General features: G+C 42.4%; 1 protein-coding gene across 1 annotated transcript; it reads left to right on the plus strand.

The window, feature by feature from the left end:
* The first annotated feature begins 4514 nt into the window (after positions 1-4514).
* Positions 4515-12211, plus strand: chic2 (cysteine-rich hydrophobic domain 2). The gene is made up of 6 exons (XM_026304274.1): positions 4515-4838; positions 5894-5948; positions 6166-6321; positions 6499-6555; positions 6642-6701; positions 9647-12211. Exons 1-6 carry the CDS (start codon positions 4705-4707, stop codon positions 9695-9697), a joined length of 513 nt encoding a protein of 170 aa, XP_026160059.1. The 5' UTR covers positions 4515-4704; the 3' UTR covers positions 9698-12211.
* The last annotated feature ends 2751 nt before the right edge of the window (positions 12212-14962 follow it).

Raw genomic sequence — 14962 nt, forward strand, 5'->3', positions numbered from 1 at the left:
AATACATTTGACTATGGTCGCTGGTGTCTCTAGCTTCACGTTCCTGACTATGGAATCGCCAATTATCAGAGTCGGTTTCTCAGCGGGTGTGTCGCTGAGCGGGGAAAATCTATTAGAAACATGAACAGGCAGGTGATGAGCCGTGGGCTTCTGTTTAGGAGTATGTTTCCGTCGGACCGTCGCCCAGGCTAATTCTCCGGGCTGCTCCGGAGCTGCCCTTGGACCGCTAACAGACCCTGAGCTCGGTGGCTCCACACCAGCTAACGGGGCTAGGCTAGCTGGCTTTTGTTCGAAGGTGCGGAGCCGCGCTTCCAAATCAGTGATCCTCGTCTCCAAGGCTAACAGAACCTTACACTTAATACAGGTATCATTATCGCTAAAGGAGGCAGAGGAATAACTAAACATGTGGCACACCGAGCAGGAGAGAGAGAGAGAGGGAGAGGCCATGTTAGCAAGCTAACTAGCTAGCTAAGCTAACCGGTAGGCCAACGAGCGCTAAGTCAGGAAATAGCAACAAACACCGGTCAAAACAGAAAGGTACCCGACCAGCACCGGAATGCAGCAGCCAGTGAACCGTTCAAAGTCTAGCCGGTTCCCAGGTGTGCCAAACCACAGCTAGTCTGCCGCCAGTCTGCAGACGAACCACACAACACGACACGCCTGCAAGACAAAAGTGATTCGCTTACCCGGATGTTCAGCTACTCACCTTGTCATATGCTTTGTCAAAGAGGAAGGTTTTAAGTCTAGCCTTAAAAGTACAGAGAGTGTCTGCCTCCTGAACCCAGGCTGGGAGCTGGTTCCACAGGAAAGGAGCTTGATAGCTAAAGGCTCTGCCTCCCATTCTGCTTTTGAGAACTCTGGGAACCACAAGTAGGCCTGCACTCTGGGAGCGAAGTGGTCTATTGGGATAATATGGTACTATGAGGTCTTTAAGGTATGAAGGAGCTTGATTATGAAGGGATTTGTATGTGAGAAGAAGGATTTTAAATTCTATTCTATATTTTACAGGGAGCCAATGAAGAGAAGCCAATATAGGAGAAATATGATCTCTCTTGCTAGTTCCTCTCAGGACTCTGGCTATTATAATTGCTCAATGTGCAAGGGACGAATAAGCGTGGGGGTCGACTGCCGGCAGCGTCTAAGCGTTGACCCACACCCCACACCATTGTCGTGGGAATGCGCGAGACCTTAAGGAAAATGTATATGATGCGGCTACCGGGCGGGCGGGCGTGGGCATGGAAAATCGTTAGGATTATTCTTTATTTTTGTTGTTGTTCTTCTTCTTCTTCGCGTGCGATAGGAAGTCAAATTTGACCCCCCGAACGTGTGTGAAAACTCACCAAAATTTGCATACAATTCAGGATCGTGAAAAAAATATACATTGTATAGGTTTCATTAACGAACTCAAAATGGCTCTTCAGCGCCCCCGACAAAAGTGAAAATACATTGCGCTAATGGGAGCCCTGCCATTTTTTTTCATTGCACAGCCACCAAACTCGGCATGTTTATTGTTCATGTCGGGACAAGCAAAAAAGCTTCTCATGTCGAGGTCGTGCGACCAACAGGAAGTCCACCAGCTGGGAGTTTATCTTGAGGCCACTGGGTTCGTTGATTTTGCTCACCTCGAATTTGAACGAACTCCTCCTTGGGCTTTTGACTGAATGAGCTAATTTTGGTCAGCTTCCTCTATACGAGAGGGGCTGCAAAAGTTATCCAATTAATTTTTTGGCACGTTTTCACAACTATTCACAACTATTAGAGATAAAATTCAACAGATGCTTCCTATACCTGCAATAAATGAATCTTCTACTACAGTAGCTCTTGAATCATCTGTAAGACCTCAGTTATGTTTAGACTGCTTCTCTCCCATAGATCTCTCTGAATTTACATCAGTAGTTGCTTCATCGAAATCATCAACGTGTCTCTTAGACCCCATCCTGACTAGACTGCTTAAAGGCACCCTGCCATTAATTAACTCATCTTTATTAGTCTTGGCTAATTATAGACCAATATCCAACCTGCCATTTATTTCTAAAATCCTAGAAAAAGCTGTTGCTAAGCAGCTATCAGACCACTTACACAGGAATGAACTATTTGAAGATTTTCAATCAGGATTTAGGGCACATCATAGTACAGAAACAGCACTGTTAAAAGTTACCAAAGATCTTCTCTTAGCCTCAGATAATGGACTTGTTTCTATACTTGTCCTCCTAGACCTTAGTGCAGCATTCGACACCATTGACCACAACATCTTATTCCAGAGACTGGAGCATGTGACTGGTATCAGAGGAACAGGGTTAAAATGGTTCAATTAAATTAAATTCAATTCAGTTTTATTTGTATAGCGCCAAATCACAATACAAATCATCTCAAGGCACTTTACAAAAACTAAAACTAAAAACCCAACAATTCCCTTATGAGCAAGCACTTGGCGACAGTGGAGAGGAAAAACTCCCTTTAACGGAAGAAAAAACCTCCAGCAGAACCGGGCTCAGTTTGGGCGGCCATCTGCCTCGACCGGTTGGGGTGAGTGGATAGAGCAGAGAGAAAAGAACAGAAACAATGAACAACAAATAGACGCTGCAGATTGGTGGGACCAGTAACTGCACATCAGTGATATACAGCTCCAGGACCAGGGACACCTGCCGAAGGTACACAGAGAACAGAGAGAGAGGGAGAGAGCACAAACTAGGGGAGAGAGAGAGCACAAGGTTAGTGACATTCAATGGTGGAATATACATATGAGGTGGGAGGAGAGGAAGAGAGGGGACGGGAAGGGAAGGGGGGTTAGGGTAGGGGAGCTCAGTGCACCGATGGTCCTTGGGCAGTCTAGGCCTATAGCAGGTTGCCTGAAGCCAGCCCTAACTATATGCTTTGTCAAAGAGGAAGGTTTTAAGTCTAGCCTTAAAAGTGCAGAGAGTGTCCTCCTGAACCCAGGCTGGGAGCTGGTTCCACAGGAGAGGAACTTGATAGCTAAAGGTTCTGCCTCCCATTCTACTTTTGGAAACTCTGGGAACCACAAGTAGACCTGCACTCTGAGAGCGAAGTGGTCTATTGGGATAATATGGTACCATGAGGTCTTTAAGGTATGAAGGAGCTTGATTATGAAGGGATTTGTATGTGAGAAGAAGGATTTTAAATTCTTCTCACATACAAATTCTTCTCACAACTTCTTCTCACATACAAATCCCTTCATGTGCCCAACCTGGCACATCTCTTCTTCATGTCAGGCCAAGCAAAAAAGCTTATCGTGTTGAGGTCATGTGACCAACAGGAAGTCCACCAGCTGGGAGTTTATCTTGAGGTCATTGTGTTCGTTGATTTTGCTCACCTCGAACTTGAACGAACTCCTCCTTGGGCTTTTGACCGATTGAGCTCATTTTTGGCCAGCATCACCTAGACCCATGGGGCTGCAAAAGCAAAAATTTCTTGAATAAGTATTATGGTTTTCCTTTGGCGGGCGCAGCAAGTTGATGCAGGTTTTTGGCTCGCCACCATTTCTTCAACTTGTAATAACTCTCACACGCATTATCGGATTTGAATCAGACCAATTGATGAATTGTAGTCCCTGCCGCTATAGGCCCAATAGCGCCCCCTGTATAACGATTTGAAAATTGCCATTCAAACCAAAACATTTACTTTGTCAGAATTGTACCAAATTTGGCACAGACATCCTTTAGGGCATCCTGATCATAAAAGCCAATCGGACCCATGCCCTATTTTCAATGCTGTTGCCTTGGCGATGACCAAATCTCGCCATTCATTTCCAATGGGAATTTTGCAAAATGTCCAGTTTTTGTACACCTCGTACTTGAGCGAACTCGTCCGAGGGCTTTTGACTGAATGAGCTGATTCTTGGTCAGCATCATCTAGATATGTGGGGCAGGTAAAGTTATCCAAATTTTTTTGCTTGACCTATGTTTTGCCTTCTTCAAATTGTGATAACTCACAAACGCATGGTCGGATTTCAAGCGGACCAATTGATGAATTGTAGAGCCCACTGGCCTGAACCCATGTGACTTTAGAAAATCACTTTAGATGCAATAGCGCCCCCTATGTACTTGCACTTACTTTGTCAGAATTGTACCAAATTTGGCACAGACCTCCGCGGGGGTCCACTCAAGGATGTGGTCTACTTGGGGGGTGCGGTCTCCTCGGGGTGGTTGTCTGTTCAGGGGGAGACGCTTGGGGAGGCGGTTCGTTCGTGGTGGCGGTTCGCTGGGGGAGGCGGTTCGCACGAGGCGAGGGCCGCTTATCGCCGCTCGCGGCTATATTTATTATTATTATCATTATTTGCTGATTGTCTTTTAAATGCCCTTGATCCCTCTTTTATCATGAGACCTAAACCTTATTAAGGACCACAACCACAAAACATACAGCATATAGATAAATACATACAAATGCTTGCAAATAAAATCAAATGAAATAAAATAAAAATAAACAGAGGAGGAGGATGAGGATGTGTTCAGACGTCAGCGTCAGACGTTTGTCCTTCTTCCGGTTAGTGCGGCGGATGTTGATGTTTTGTTTCGGAGCCTGCTGAACGATGTGAGGTGTATGTCTTCACGGACGGGCTGATATTTTGAGTCGCTGTCCTCACGGTGCTTTTTGAACGCTCCTTTTTTTCTCGGCAAAGTTTCGCTGTTCGTCGGCATCGTGTCTCTCCCGGTGTGTCTCCCGGGAAGCGCGAGCCCGAGTCGTGCGATGATGGAGGACTTTGATGAGATCTACGAAGAGGAGGAGGAGGAAGAGGAGGACGAGGACAGGGCCGCGGAGGAGCAGCTCCTCAAGTACGCTCCGGACCCGGTGGTGGTGCGGGGGTCCGGCCACGTCACTGTGTAAGCAACCGGAGAGGTGCGCGGACACCGAGAAAACCGTTTAGGGTTACCGGGAAATGTTCGCGTTAGCGCGCTAGCTAAGTTAGCAGCGAGCTAACGTAGCTAACCGGCGACCGATTAGATTTAACGGTGGCTTTTAGCTGAAGTACACGACTAAATAAATGTTGGTTTCCACTCAACAGGTTGATATATCTTATTGTCATGTGTTGTCAGGACAGTTTGTCTCTGTTATCTGGTCGTTCACGACTGAAACTATTGGCTGTTTCCGTTAACGCTTAATGTGTGTTCGCGTCTGCGAATTAATCACTTTTTTGAAACATGGATTACTGGTTTTAAAGACACTGCTGATTTGAAAGGAGATAATTGATTTTATAACAAGGTTTGGGGGCCTCGTATAGAGATGACTGGGTGGATAATTAAATCACTTCGCCCCAGTTCGTTTCTCCCTTTTATGATGAGATAAACTTTATTAATCCAATAATTATTGAATCACCTTTTTATGGCTGGCTACACACTAGACGATTCATAAAAACGTGGGAGACCACCAATATGAGGACAGTTTCAGCCGATTTGTAATGTTAAAATCCGATTTCACGTTGGCGACTCCAGACACGAGATTTTAGAGAAGATCGCGAGATCAAACGTGACTTCGCACACCTTTTCATTAGTAACATTATGTTGGACAATACGTTAAAAATACACTAGTGTTGTTGGCATCATTCAGCAAGCGTGTCTTATCAATGCTCCTTTGGTGCTGGTTTTGGTCTGATTTGCTTCCATGTTTGTAAGGCGTGAAGATACACAACATCTGGGTGGTAATGTTTTCAGGGTGGCTCGCTCTGATAATCTCTTGGAGCCTCCCAGACCAGGAGTCCTAAATATTTTGATATTTTGAACTGTGGAAGGGGCGAGTTTGGCATAAAGCCTTGCATTGTGTGGTTAGCCTAAGAGAAAGTTTTTACAATAATTGTTATAGTTTATTTATTCATGCAAATGATCCAGTTTAGCGTGTGTATGCCTATGAATAACAGTCCATTTTTTCCTTTCCCATGCAGTTTTGGACTTAGTAACAAATTTGAGTCTGAATTTCCTTCAGCACTTACAGGAAAGGTGAGTGCCCTGTGATAAGCACATTCTCACATTTGCTTCAGTGCTAGTACTATCAGTACTGCTCATATGATTTTCTAGCCAATAGACATTTATAACATTTATTAACTTAATCATAGAGTGTGCATTGTCCTGTGTAGTACAACACTATATACATCTACTATCTAAGAACATTAAACATTACTGTATTGACTATTTCATGAATGTGTGCTTCCCTTAGGTGGCACCAGAGGAATTCAAAGCTAGTATTAACCGTGTAAACAGCTGCCTGAGGAAGACGCTGCCAGTGAACGTGCGATGGTTGTTGTGCGGCTGCCTCTGCTGCTGTTGCACACTGGGCTTTAGTTTGTGGCCTGTCATCTGCCTCAGCAAGAGAGTGAGATATCTACTCAGACTATCCCTCACTCACATGCCTCATAATATTTATACATGCCACCAACTTTTGTTGCATGTGCAACATCACACTAAATCCCAATCAAATAGGGATTCAGGAAAAGTTTCATGTTACATTTTTGATAAAACAATATTGTCCTATGTCACTCTTGCTTTCCAGACAAGAAGATCTCTAGAGAAGCTCCTGGAGTGGGAGAACAGCAGACTTTACCACAAGGTCAGTAGAAAAGCCATAAAAAGGTATCTGTATATTAGGTAGAATAAGACATGTTATATAAACTCACTATGGCACTCTGTTTGCAGTTGTGTTTGCATTGGAGACTAAGCAAAAGGAAGTGTGAAACCAACAATATGATGGAATATGTAAGTATCTGCTGTGGTTAAATGTTTTGAGTTCTATATTTGATTTTTGAGTGAGACCAAATACGGCACCATGCTAAAATAAAACGTCAAGGGGTTGCATAGGCTGATATTTGAACCTCGGATTCAGTAGGAACAGTGTGGTTTTTGCCCTAGGCATGGAACACTGGACTTGCTCTATTAGTCTGGCCAGCCACGCTAACTCTTTTTCTATTCTATACAATCTGAAATCTCATGGGTTGAGGTTGAATTCCTGGGGACGTGGCTATAGACACAGAATAAACCTATTAGAGAAACAAGGATAAAACGCAAGCAAACCGACAGTGAGATCAGTATCAACAAACAAACAAACCTGGCATTAATCCAAAATGGTGTGCGGTAGAGTAGAGACACTAGTGAATGACTGTTGTCATTTTTGTTGGAAAAACATGAGAATACACGGAGTTATCACCAGTTCTGTGCCTATATTTTGAAAGGAGTAAACAGCAAAACCCAGTTGTAGAAAGACTCGCATTAAGCAACATTAAGTTCTTAGTGCCAGTGTCAAGTTAGTGCGTATGAGTCCTTGCATAAAACCCATCATATTGCAGATAAATGGTTGTGATAAGCCTGGCTCATTTGAAGCCAGCAGAAGCGACTCCTTAAAGCAGGGGGTCCACACCAACATGGCCAGGCTACAGCTACAGTGGTGTGAAAAAGTGTTGGCCCCCTTCCTGATTTCTTATTTTTTGTGTGTTTGTCACACTTTGTTTCAGATCATCAAACAAATTTAAATATTAGTCAAAGATAACACAAGTAAACACATGCAGTTTTTAAATGAAGGTTTTTGTTTTTAAGGGAAAACAAAATCCAAAACTACATGGCCCTGTGTGAAAAAGTGTTTGCCCCCCCTGTTGTTAAAACATAACTGTGGTTTATCACCCCTGAGTTCAATTCCTCTAGCCACACCCAGGCCTGATTACTGCCACACCTGTTCGCAATCAAGAAATCACTTAAATAGGACCTGCCTGACAAAGAAGTAGACCAAAAGATCCTAAAAAGCTAGACGTCATGCCGAGATCCAAAGAAATTCAAAAACAAATGAGAAAGAAAGTAATTGAGATCTATCAGTCTGGAAAAGGTTATAGAGCCATTTCTAAAGCTTTGGGACTGCAATGAACCACAGTGAGAGCCATTATCTACAAATGGCGACAACATGGAACAGTGGAGAACCTTCCTAGGAGTGGCCGGCTGACAAAAATTACCCCAAGAGTGCAGCAACGACTCATCCAAGAGGTCACAAAAGACCCCACAACAACATCCAAAGAACTGCAGGCCTCACTTGCCTCAGAGTTCCAAGACGAAAAGCGCTGCTGAGCAAAAAGAACATAGAGGCTTGTCTCAGTTTTGCCAGAAAACATCTTGATGATCACCAAGACATTTGGGAAAGGGACAGACGAGACAAAAGTTGAACTTTTTGGAAGGTGTGTGTCCCATTGCGTCTGGCGTAAAAGTAATGCCACATTTCAGAAAAAGAACATCATACAAACAGTAAATTATGGTGGTGGTAGTGTGATGGTCTGCGGCTGTTTTGCTGCTTCAGGACCTGGAAGACTTGCTGTGATAAATGGAACTAAGAATTCTGCTGTCTACCAAAAAATCCAGAAGGTGAATGTCCAGCCATCTGTTTATGACTTCAAGCCAAAGCGAACTTGGGTTCTGCAGCAGGACAATGATCCAAAACACACTAGCAAGTCCACCTCTGAATGGCTGAAGAAAAATAAAATGAAGACTTTGGAGTGGCCTAGTCAAAGTCCTGACCTGAATCAGATTGAGATGCTGTGGCATGACCTTAAAAAGGCAGTTCATGCTCGAAAACCCTCCAATGTGGCTGAATTACAACAATTCTGCAAAGATGAGTGGGCCAAAATTCCTCCACAGCGCTGTAACAGACTCATTGCAAGTTATCACAAACGCCTGATTGCAGTTGTTGTTGCTAAGGGTGACCCAACCTGTTATTAGGTTCAGGGGGCTGAACCTAATAACTGGTTGGGCCACCCTTAGCAACACTTTTTCACACAGGGCCATGTAGTTTTGGATTTTGTTTTCCCTTAATAATAAAAACCTTCATTTAAACACTGCATGATGTGTTTACTTGTGTTATCTTTGACTAATATTTAAATTTGTTTGATGATCTGAAATATTAAAGTGTGACAAACATGCAAAAAAATAAGAAATCGGAAAGGGGGTCAACACGTTTTCACACCACTGTATATGTCCTCACCCAGTTTCTTAAGGTGTCATGGAAATTTGTCCAACCAGTCTCCAAGTTTTTTGGACTTGGAGATAACATTTGACCATGTCCCTCAGTGACTCCTGTGGGGGGTGCTCCAGGAGTATGGGGTCCGAGTCCCACTGCTGAAGCCTGTCCAGTCCCTCTATGAGTGAGAGTGTGAATGAGAGTGTGGTTTGCATCACTGATGTTGGAGTCGTTTCTGCTGCATGTTGGACTCCGCCAAGGCTGCCTTTGTCACAGATTCTGTTCATTATCTTTATGGACAGAATCTATAGATGCAGTTAGGGGTCGATGGGGTCTGGTTTAGAGCCCATAGGATCTCATCTCTGCTCTTTGTGGATGATGTGGTTCTGTTGGCTTCATTGGGCCAGGACCTGCAGGTGGTTCGCGGCCGAGTGGCTGAGATGAGAATTAGCATCTCTAAGTCCAAGGCCATGGTTCTCAGTCAGAAAGGGGTGAACTATCCCCTCCAGGTTGGGGGAGAGATACTGCCTCAAGTGGAGGAGTTTAAGTATCTTAACCAAACAGTCATTCACTAGCATCTCTACTCTACTGCACGCCATGTTAGATTAACGCTGGGTTTGTTTGGGAAATCATAACTGTCTCTCAGAAAATAATCTTGTAACTTCAAACACCAACTTACCACTAACAGCCTTTCTCTTACCCCCTGCAGGTAATTCTAATAGAGTTCCTACCTAAGATCCCCATCTTCAGACCAGACTAGCCTGACTACAGCTGATTGTAAAGCTCCACTGCTGCCCAGCTCTGTCACAGAACCACGATGGCTGTCAAGCTCCTGAATAACTACCCTTTCAAAAATACTCGTCTTTACATTGTGGTTTCGATCATCCTTCTCTTTGACCTGTTCTCCATACATAACTTATATACCCCCTTGTTTATACATCCCCATGTGTTTTTGGACCATGACCTGTCAGTTGAGCTGGCACACTATCAAGCCATGCTAATCTGCACCAGCCTGTGGGAATGTCATAGGAGCACCAGCCATGGGCAGCGTTATTGATTTTGAAGCTGAAGAGTAGACTCTGGATTTGAGTTCTGTGAGCTACAACTGGAATTTTGTCCCTTGTATGTTCCCTAGCCTAAGCACATGGGACCATGATAAAGTAAACACTTTCATATGTTATTTACTGTCAACTTCACCTGCAAAAAATTACACCCCAGTGCTTTTGTAACGGTTGGTTTGGTACGCTACAGCCTTACTACAGGCTATAGAGACAAAGTGACATGGAACTCCAAAGGAACCTTTATCCAAATCAACTCTGTAGCCAACAGACTCATCTTACAGCAACATGCATGTTGGGCCAACAGCCAAACAGCTGAACTCAATAATGTTACTCTTGTTATCAACTAACGGACATCTTTATCTTTTCGTCTACTTTCACACTCCACTGTGCATCACGCTAACCCAGTGACAATCACACACAGAGAGATTGTATTCTCTGTAGTATAAATGGGTTTTTATGCTACACAGTTTACTTGGAACAATTTGTTTTCACCATTACGTGTGTCCAGGTGATGAGCTGGCTGCCTAGAAACTGCTTCTGAGTTGCAGTGGAACACATACGCTGTAAAAGGAAGGCCACTGGTGCTAGACAGAAGAAATTTTTTGGTCTTTATTTTTTTTTTTTTTTTTAGCATTTCAAGTTTTTGTTTACCCTTTTGGTGAAAGAGATGCAGTCAGTGCTTGTTGTTTTTCACCATGTTTATGTGAGTGAGTGAACCCGAGAGAGAGAGAGAGAGAGAGAGAGAGGCAAAAAAACACAAATCAGACCTGAAGAAAAACTCTGTAAAGCAGCATTTGTTTTTTTTTGCCATAACCAAGCTTTATTTTTGTTGTAATTTATGATTGTGTGCATATAATATGGACACTCTTTTTTTTTTTTTTTTTTTTTTTTGCTATGGTATGCAGTGGTTGTTCCCTTCCTGTGTCTGTGGTCATGTACAAAAAAACTAAAGCACATAATCGTTTTCTCCTAAAAACCTTTACAAGGCCTCTCCCTTGTCTGCAGACCTTGACTTATATGTGTTTGCAAGTTCTTATGAAACTGTTTCCCTATTTTAGAGGTCTGAGAAGACCAAGAGTGTTGGATCCACTTTAATATGCATTAGGTAATACCAGGGTAGTGTATCAAAAAGCATGATTATTACAGTCATCTTAATAAATTCCAGACGTATGGCTCAGGGGGATGGAAACATGACTACATGAACATTTATGTTGCTCTGTCTCCACTGGTGATGTAAACAAAAATCTGTTTCCTACCAAGCTTACTATATTATTTTTATAAGGTAATAACATGATGACACAGGTTTAATTAAGGAGTACTTCCAGGCTTTAGTTTAGCTATCTTATTAAATAACAATCCTGCTTTGTGATAAAAGCCAATGGCTACTGTTAAAACTAATTCCAAGAAGCACATCTCAGTTTAATGAAAGTATTATTTTTCATTTTCTGAAAAGGTATTTCAGAAAAACGCCTTTCTGAATATGGTGTAGAGTCAGCTTTTCTCACTCAGCACTCCTCTTGATTTGTAAAAACACCCCAATACTGAGACTATGAGATTGTGCATTGCAGGACTTTGAGACTGGCTCTGATTGATTGTATGGGTCACACTCAGGGGATTATACTAGATATACCACAAAATGTAGCATTGGAAAACCATCAGGTATGCTCCAAAGTTGCAGCATGGTGTCAGGTGTAATATACAAATCACAAATTACTTGAATAACTGTAAAATTATGTGTTTGTAGTTTTGAAATTCAAACATGCCCCTAAAACAAGTAACATTTTTAACCATTCTGTGGTCTTGTTCAGATAGTAAAGGAAGCACATATACCCTTGACACACAAGGCTCAGACATTTTGTTGGTTTATGTTTAAAAACCCAGATTCACTTGATTCCTACTGGGTTGGGTCCTATTGGTTCCTCAGTCACTTTTCTAATATTTTTGATTTGTTTTATGTAAATCAAGGCATAAGGCCATATGCAGATATTTGTGGTGTATGTGTGTGCACAGTGTATACAGATGCAAATGTTCTTCATAGATCTCAGACTGATTGAACCCTGCACAGAAAACAAATCCTTTTTATATAATCTGGAGTATGTGTGCGTTTGTGTGTGTGTGTGAGGGATAGAAAAGTAAATGTACATATGACTCACGAGCAGGTGTATGTACAAAAACAAACTACAAATAAACAAGGCTATGGGCATCCTCTTAAACTCAAGGTGATTTTTTTTTTAAAGTTTGAAAACACACTCAGAATCAAAACTATACTGCTGATAATCTCAGTCCATTTCAACGATTCAGATTATTGAACTGGCTTCCTTTTCATGAGTTGTTCTTGGCATAAATTCATTTCACAGAACAGATTGTGAACAGCATAAACACATGAATGCATATCCCTGACGATATTCCACATAGTCATTACCGTAAACCGCTCCAGATATTACTTGTGCAGATGTATTATCAGTCAAAATATATGAGCAGCATGTTGCACAAAGAATAACTGCCTGCTTAAGTGGGTGGCAAGTGTGTATTCCTTGTCATCCTAATTGTGACTCCCTCAGCTGCACAAGGCAAGAAATAAGACAAGACCATGTTATCAGACTTTAGAAGACCAAGAAAATGCCAGTTTAAAGGAAGAAAGAGAAGTGATGTCTCTTCACTGATTATGGATTTCAATAGGTTAGATTTCAATAGGTTCAATAGGTAACTCAATTCAATTCCATTTTATTTGTATAGCGCCAAATCACTATAAAAACTAAAACTAAAAACCCAATAAATCCGTTATGAGCAAGCACTTGGCAACAGTGGAGAGGAAAAACTCCCTTTAACAGAAGAATAAAACTCAGTACAGCACAGTAAACTCAGCACAGTTTGGGCGGCCATCTACCTTGACCGGTTGGGGTGAGTGGATAGAGGAGAGAGAAAAGAACAGCAACAATAAACAACAAATAGACACTGCAGGTTGGTGGGACCAGTAACTGCACATCAGCGATATACAGCTCCAGGACCAGGGACACCTGCAGAAGGTACAGAGAGAGAACAGAGAGAGGGAGGGAGAGAGCACAAGGTTAGTGACATTCAATGGTGGAATATAAATGTGAGGTGGTAGGAGAGGAAGAGAGGGGAAAAGGGAAGGGAAGGGACAGGATGGGACGGGAATGGAGGGGTTAGGGTAGGGGAGCTCAGTGCACCGATGGTCCTCGGGCAGTCTAGGCCTATAGCAGGTTGCCTGAAGCCAGCCCTAATTATACGCTTTGTCAAAGAGGAAGGTTTTAAGTCTAGCCTTAAAAGTACAGACAGTGTCTGCCTCCTGAACCCAGGCTGGGAGCTGGTGTGTAGCTGAGAGGGGATTAGTGCAGCACAATACAAAACAATGCGGAGCCAAACGTTCGTCATTTGAGTTAAAATCAGTGTTTTTACTCTGAGGACAAACTAAACTATTTGTCTCTGTGTGGAATATAAGAAGCGCTTCTTCACGTCCGTGACGCGCCATCATCCAAACGCGCAGAAAAAGTGAGTAAATTCTATGATAAAGTTGGACGTTTTATGTCATTTCTCGGGGGTGTGCACATATTTACCTGGTTCACCTGAGATTATTTACATGTGAACAGTGGACAGTGTACAAAGCGGGACCGCATTACCTGTAATGAGGTGAGACAGGAGAAAACGTACTTCTCCTTACGTTCATACGGATTAAGTAATAAGTGATGATTTGTTTTCGACTTTAATTGTTTCATTTCAAAGAAAACATTTCAAGCTTTTAGTCATATGTTTCTTATTTTTATGAGCCAAGTATTCACTGAGATTCTGGTTGTTTTATTTACATGTCTGTGAAGAGAAATGACAGAGACAGAAAAGACAGACAGCGCACCCTGTCGGCTTTCTTTATTTAAAAAAACGTTTTGTTGTTAATATGATGGTATACAACTAAAACTAGACCTTTTACAGATTTGAATGATATATTTCTTTTATCTGTACGATCAGAATTGACGGAGTAATTTAAGTTTGTTTTGGCGTTATTAGGAGAAGATGCCTCAAAACGCGCCGGCGCGTTCGTCGACCCCAGAGGGTTAATCAAGCTAACTTCTTCTTCAGATGAAACACTCTTAAGGCAATCATCCACGTAAAAGTTTTCTTTGATCGTCTGAACAACCTCTGTTCGGAACTCAGATTGATGGTCATCGACAGTTTTCCTCAAAGCAAAGGAAGCACAACTTGGGGAAGAAACAGCCCCAAAAAGATGAACTGTCATTCGAAATCCTGAAATGTCCCTTGTAAAGTCTCCGTCTTGCCAACACAAGAAACAGAGAAAGTCTCGGTCCTCTTCTGCCACCTTAACATGATGAAACATTGCTTGAATGTCACCCATTAATGCTACTGACTCTTGCCTGAATCTTAAGATCTTAGCCTCAGATAATGGACTTGTTTCTATACTTGTCCTCCTAGACCTTAGTGCTGCATTCGAAACCATTGACCACAACATCTTATTACAGAGACTGGCGCATGTGACTGGTATCAGAGGAACAGCGTTAAAATGGTTCCAATCCTATTTATCGGACAGATTCCAGTTTGTTCATGTCCATGATGAACCTTCCACACGAACAAAAGTTAGTTATGGAGTTCCCACAAGGCTCTGTGCTAGGACCGATTCTATTCACCCTGTACATGTTTCCTTTAGACTATGTCATTAGCACTCTATTAATTACCACTGCTATGCAGATGACACTCAGTTGTATCTATCTATTAAACCTGTTAACACAAACCAGTTAACCAGACTTCAAGTGTGTCTAACTGACATAAAGGCCTGTATGACCAGTAACTTTCTATGTTTAAATTCGGAGAAAACAGAAGTTATTGTATTTGGGCCTAAAAACCTCAGAAATAACTTTTCTTTCTTTTAAAATTATAGCTACTTTAGATGGCATAGCCCTGGCCTCCAGCACTACTGTGAAAAACCTTGGAGT

Source organism: Mastacembelus armatus, chromosome 1 (assembly GCF_900324485.2).
Source record: "Mastacembelus armatus chromosome 1, fMasArm1.2, whole genome shotgun sequence".
Taxonomy (NCBI): domain Eukaryota; kingdom Metazoa; phylum Chordata; class Actinopteri; order Synbranchiformes; family Mastacembelidae; genus Mastacembelus; species Mastacembelus armatus.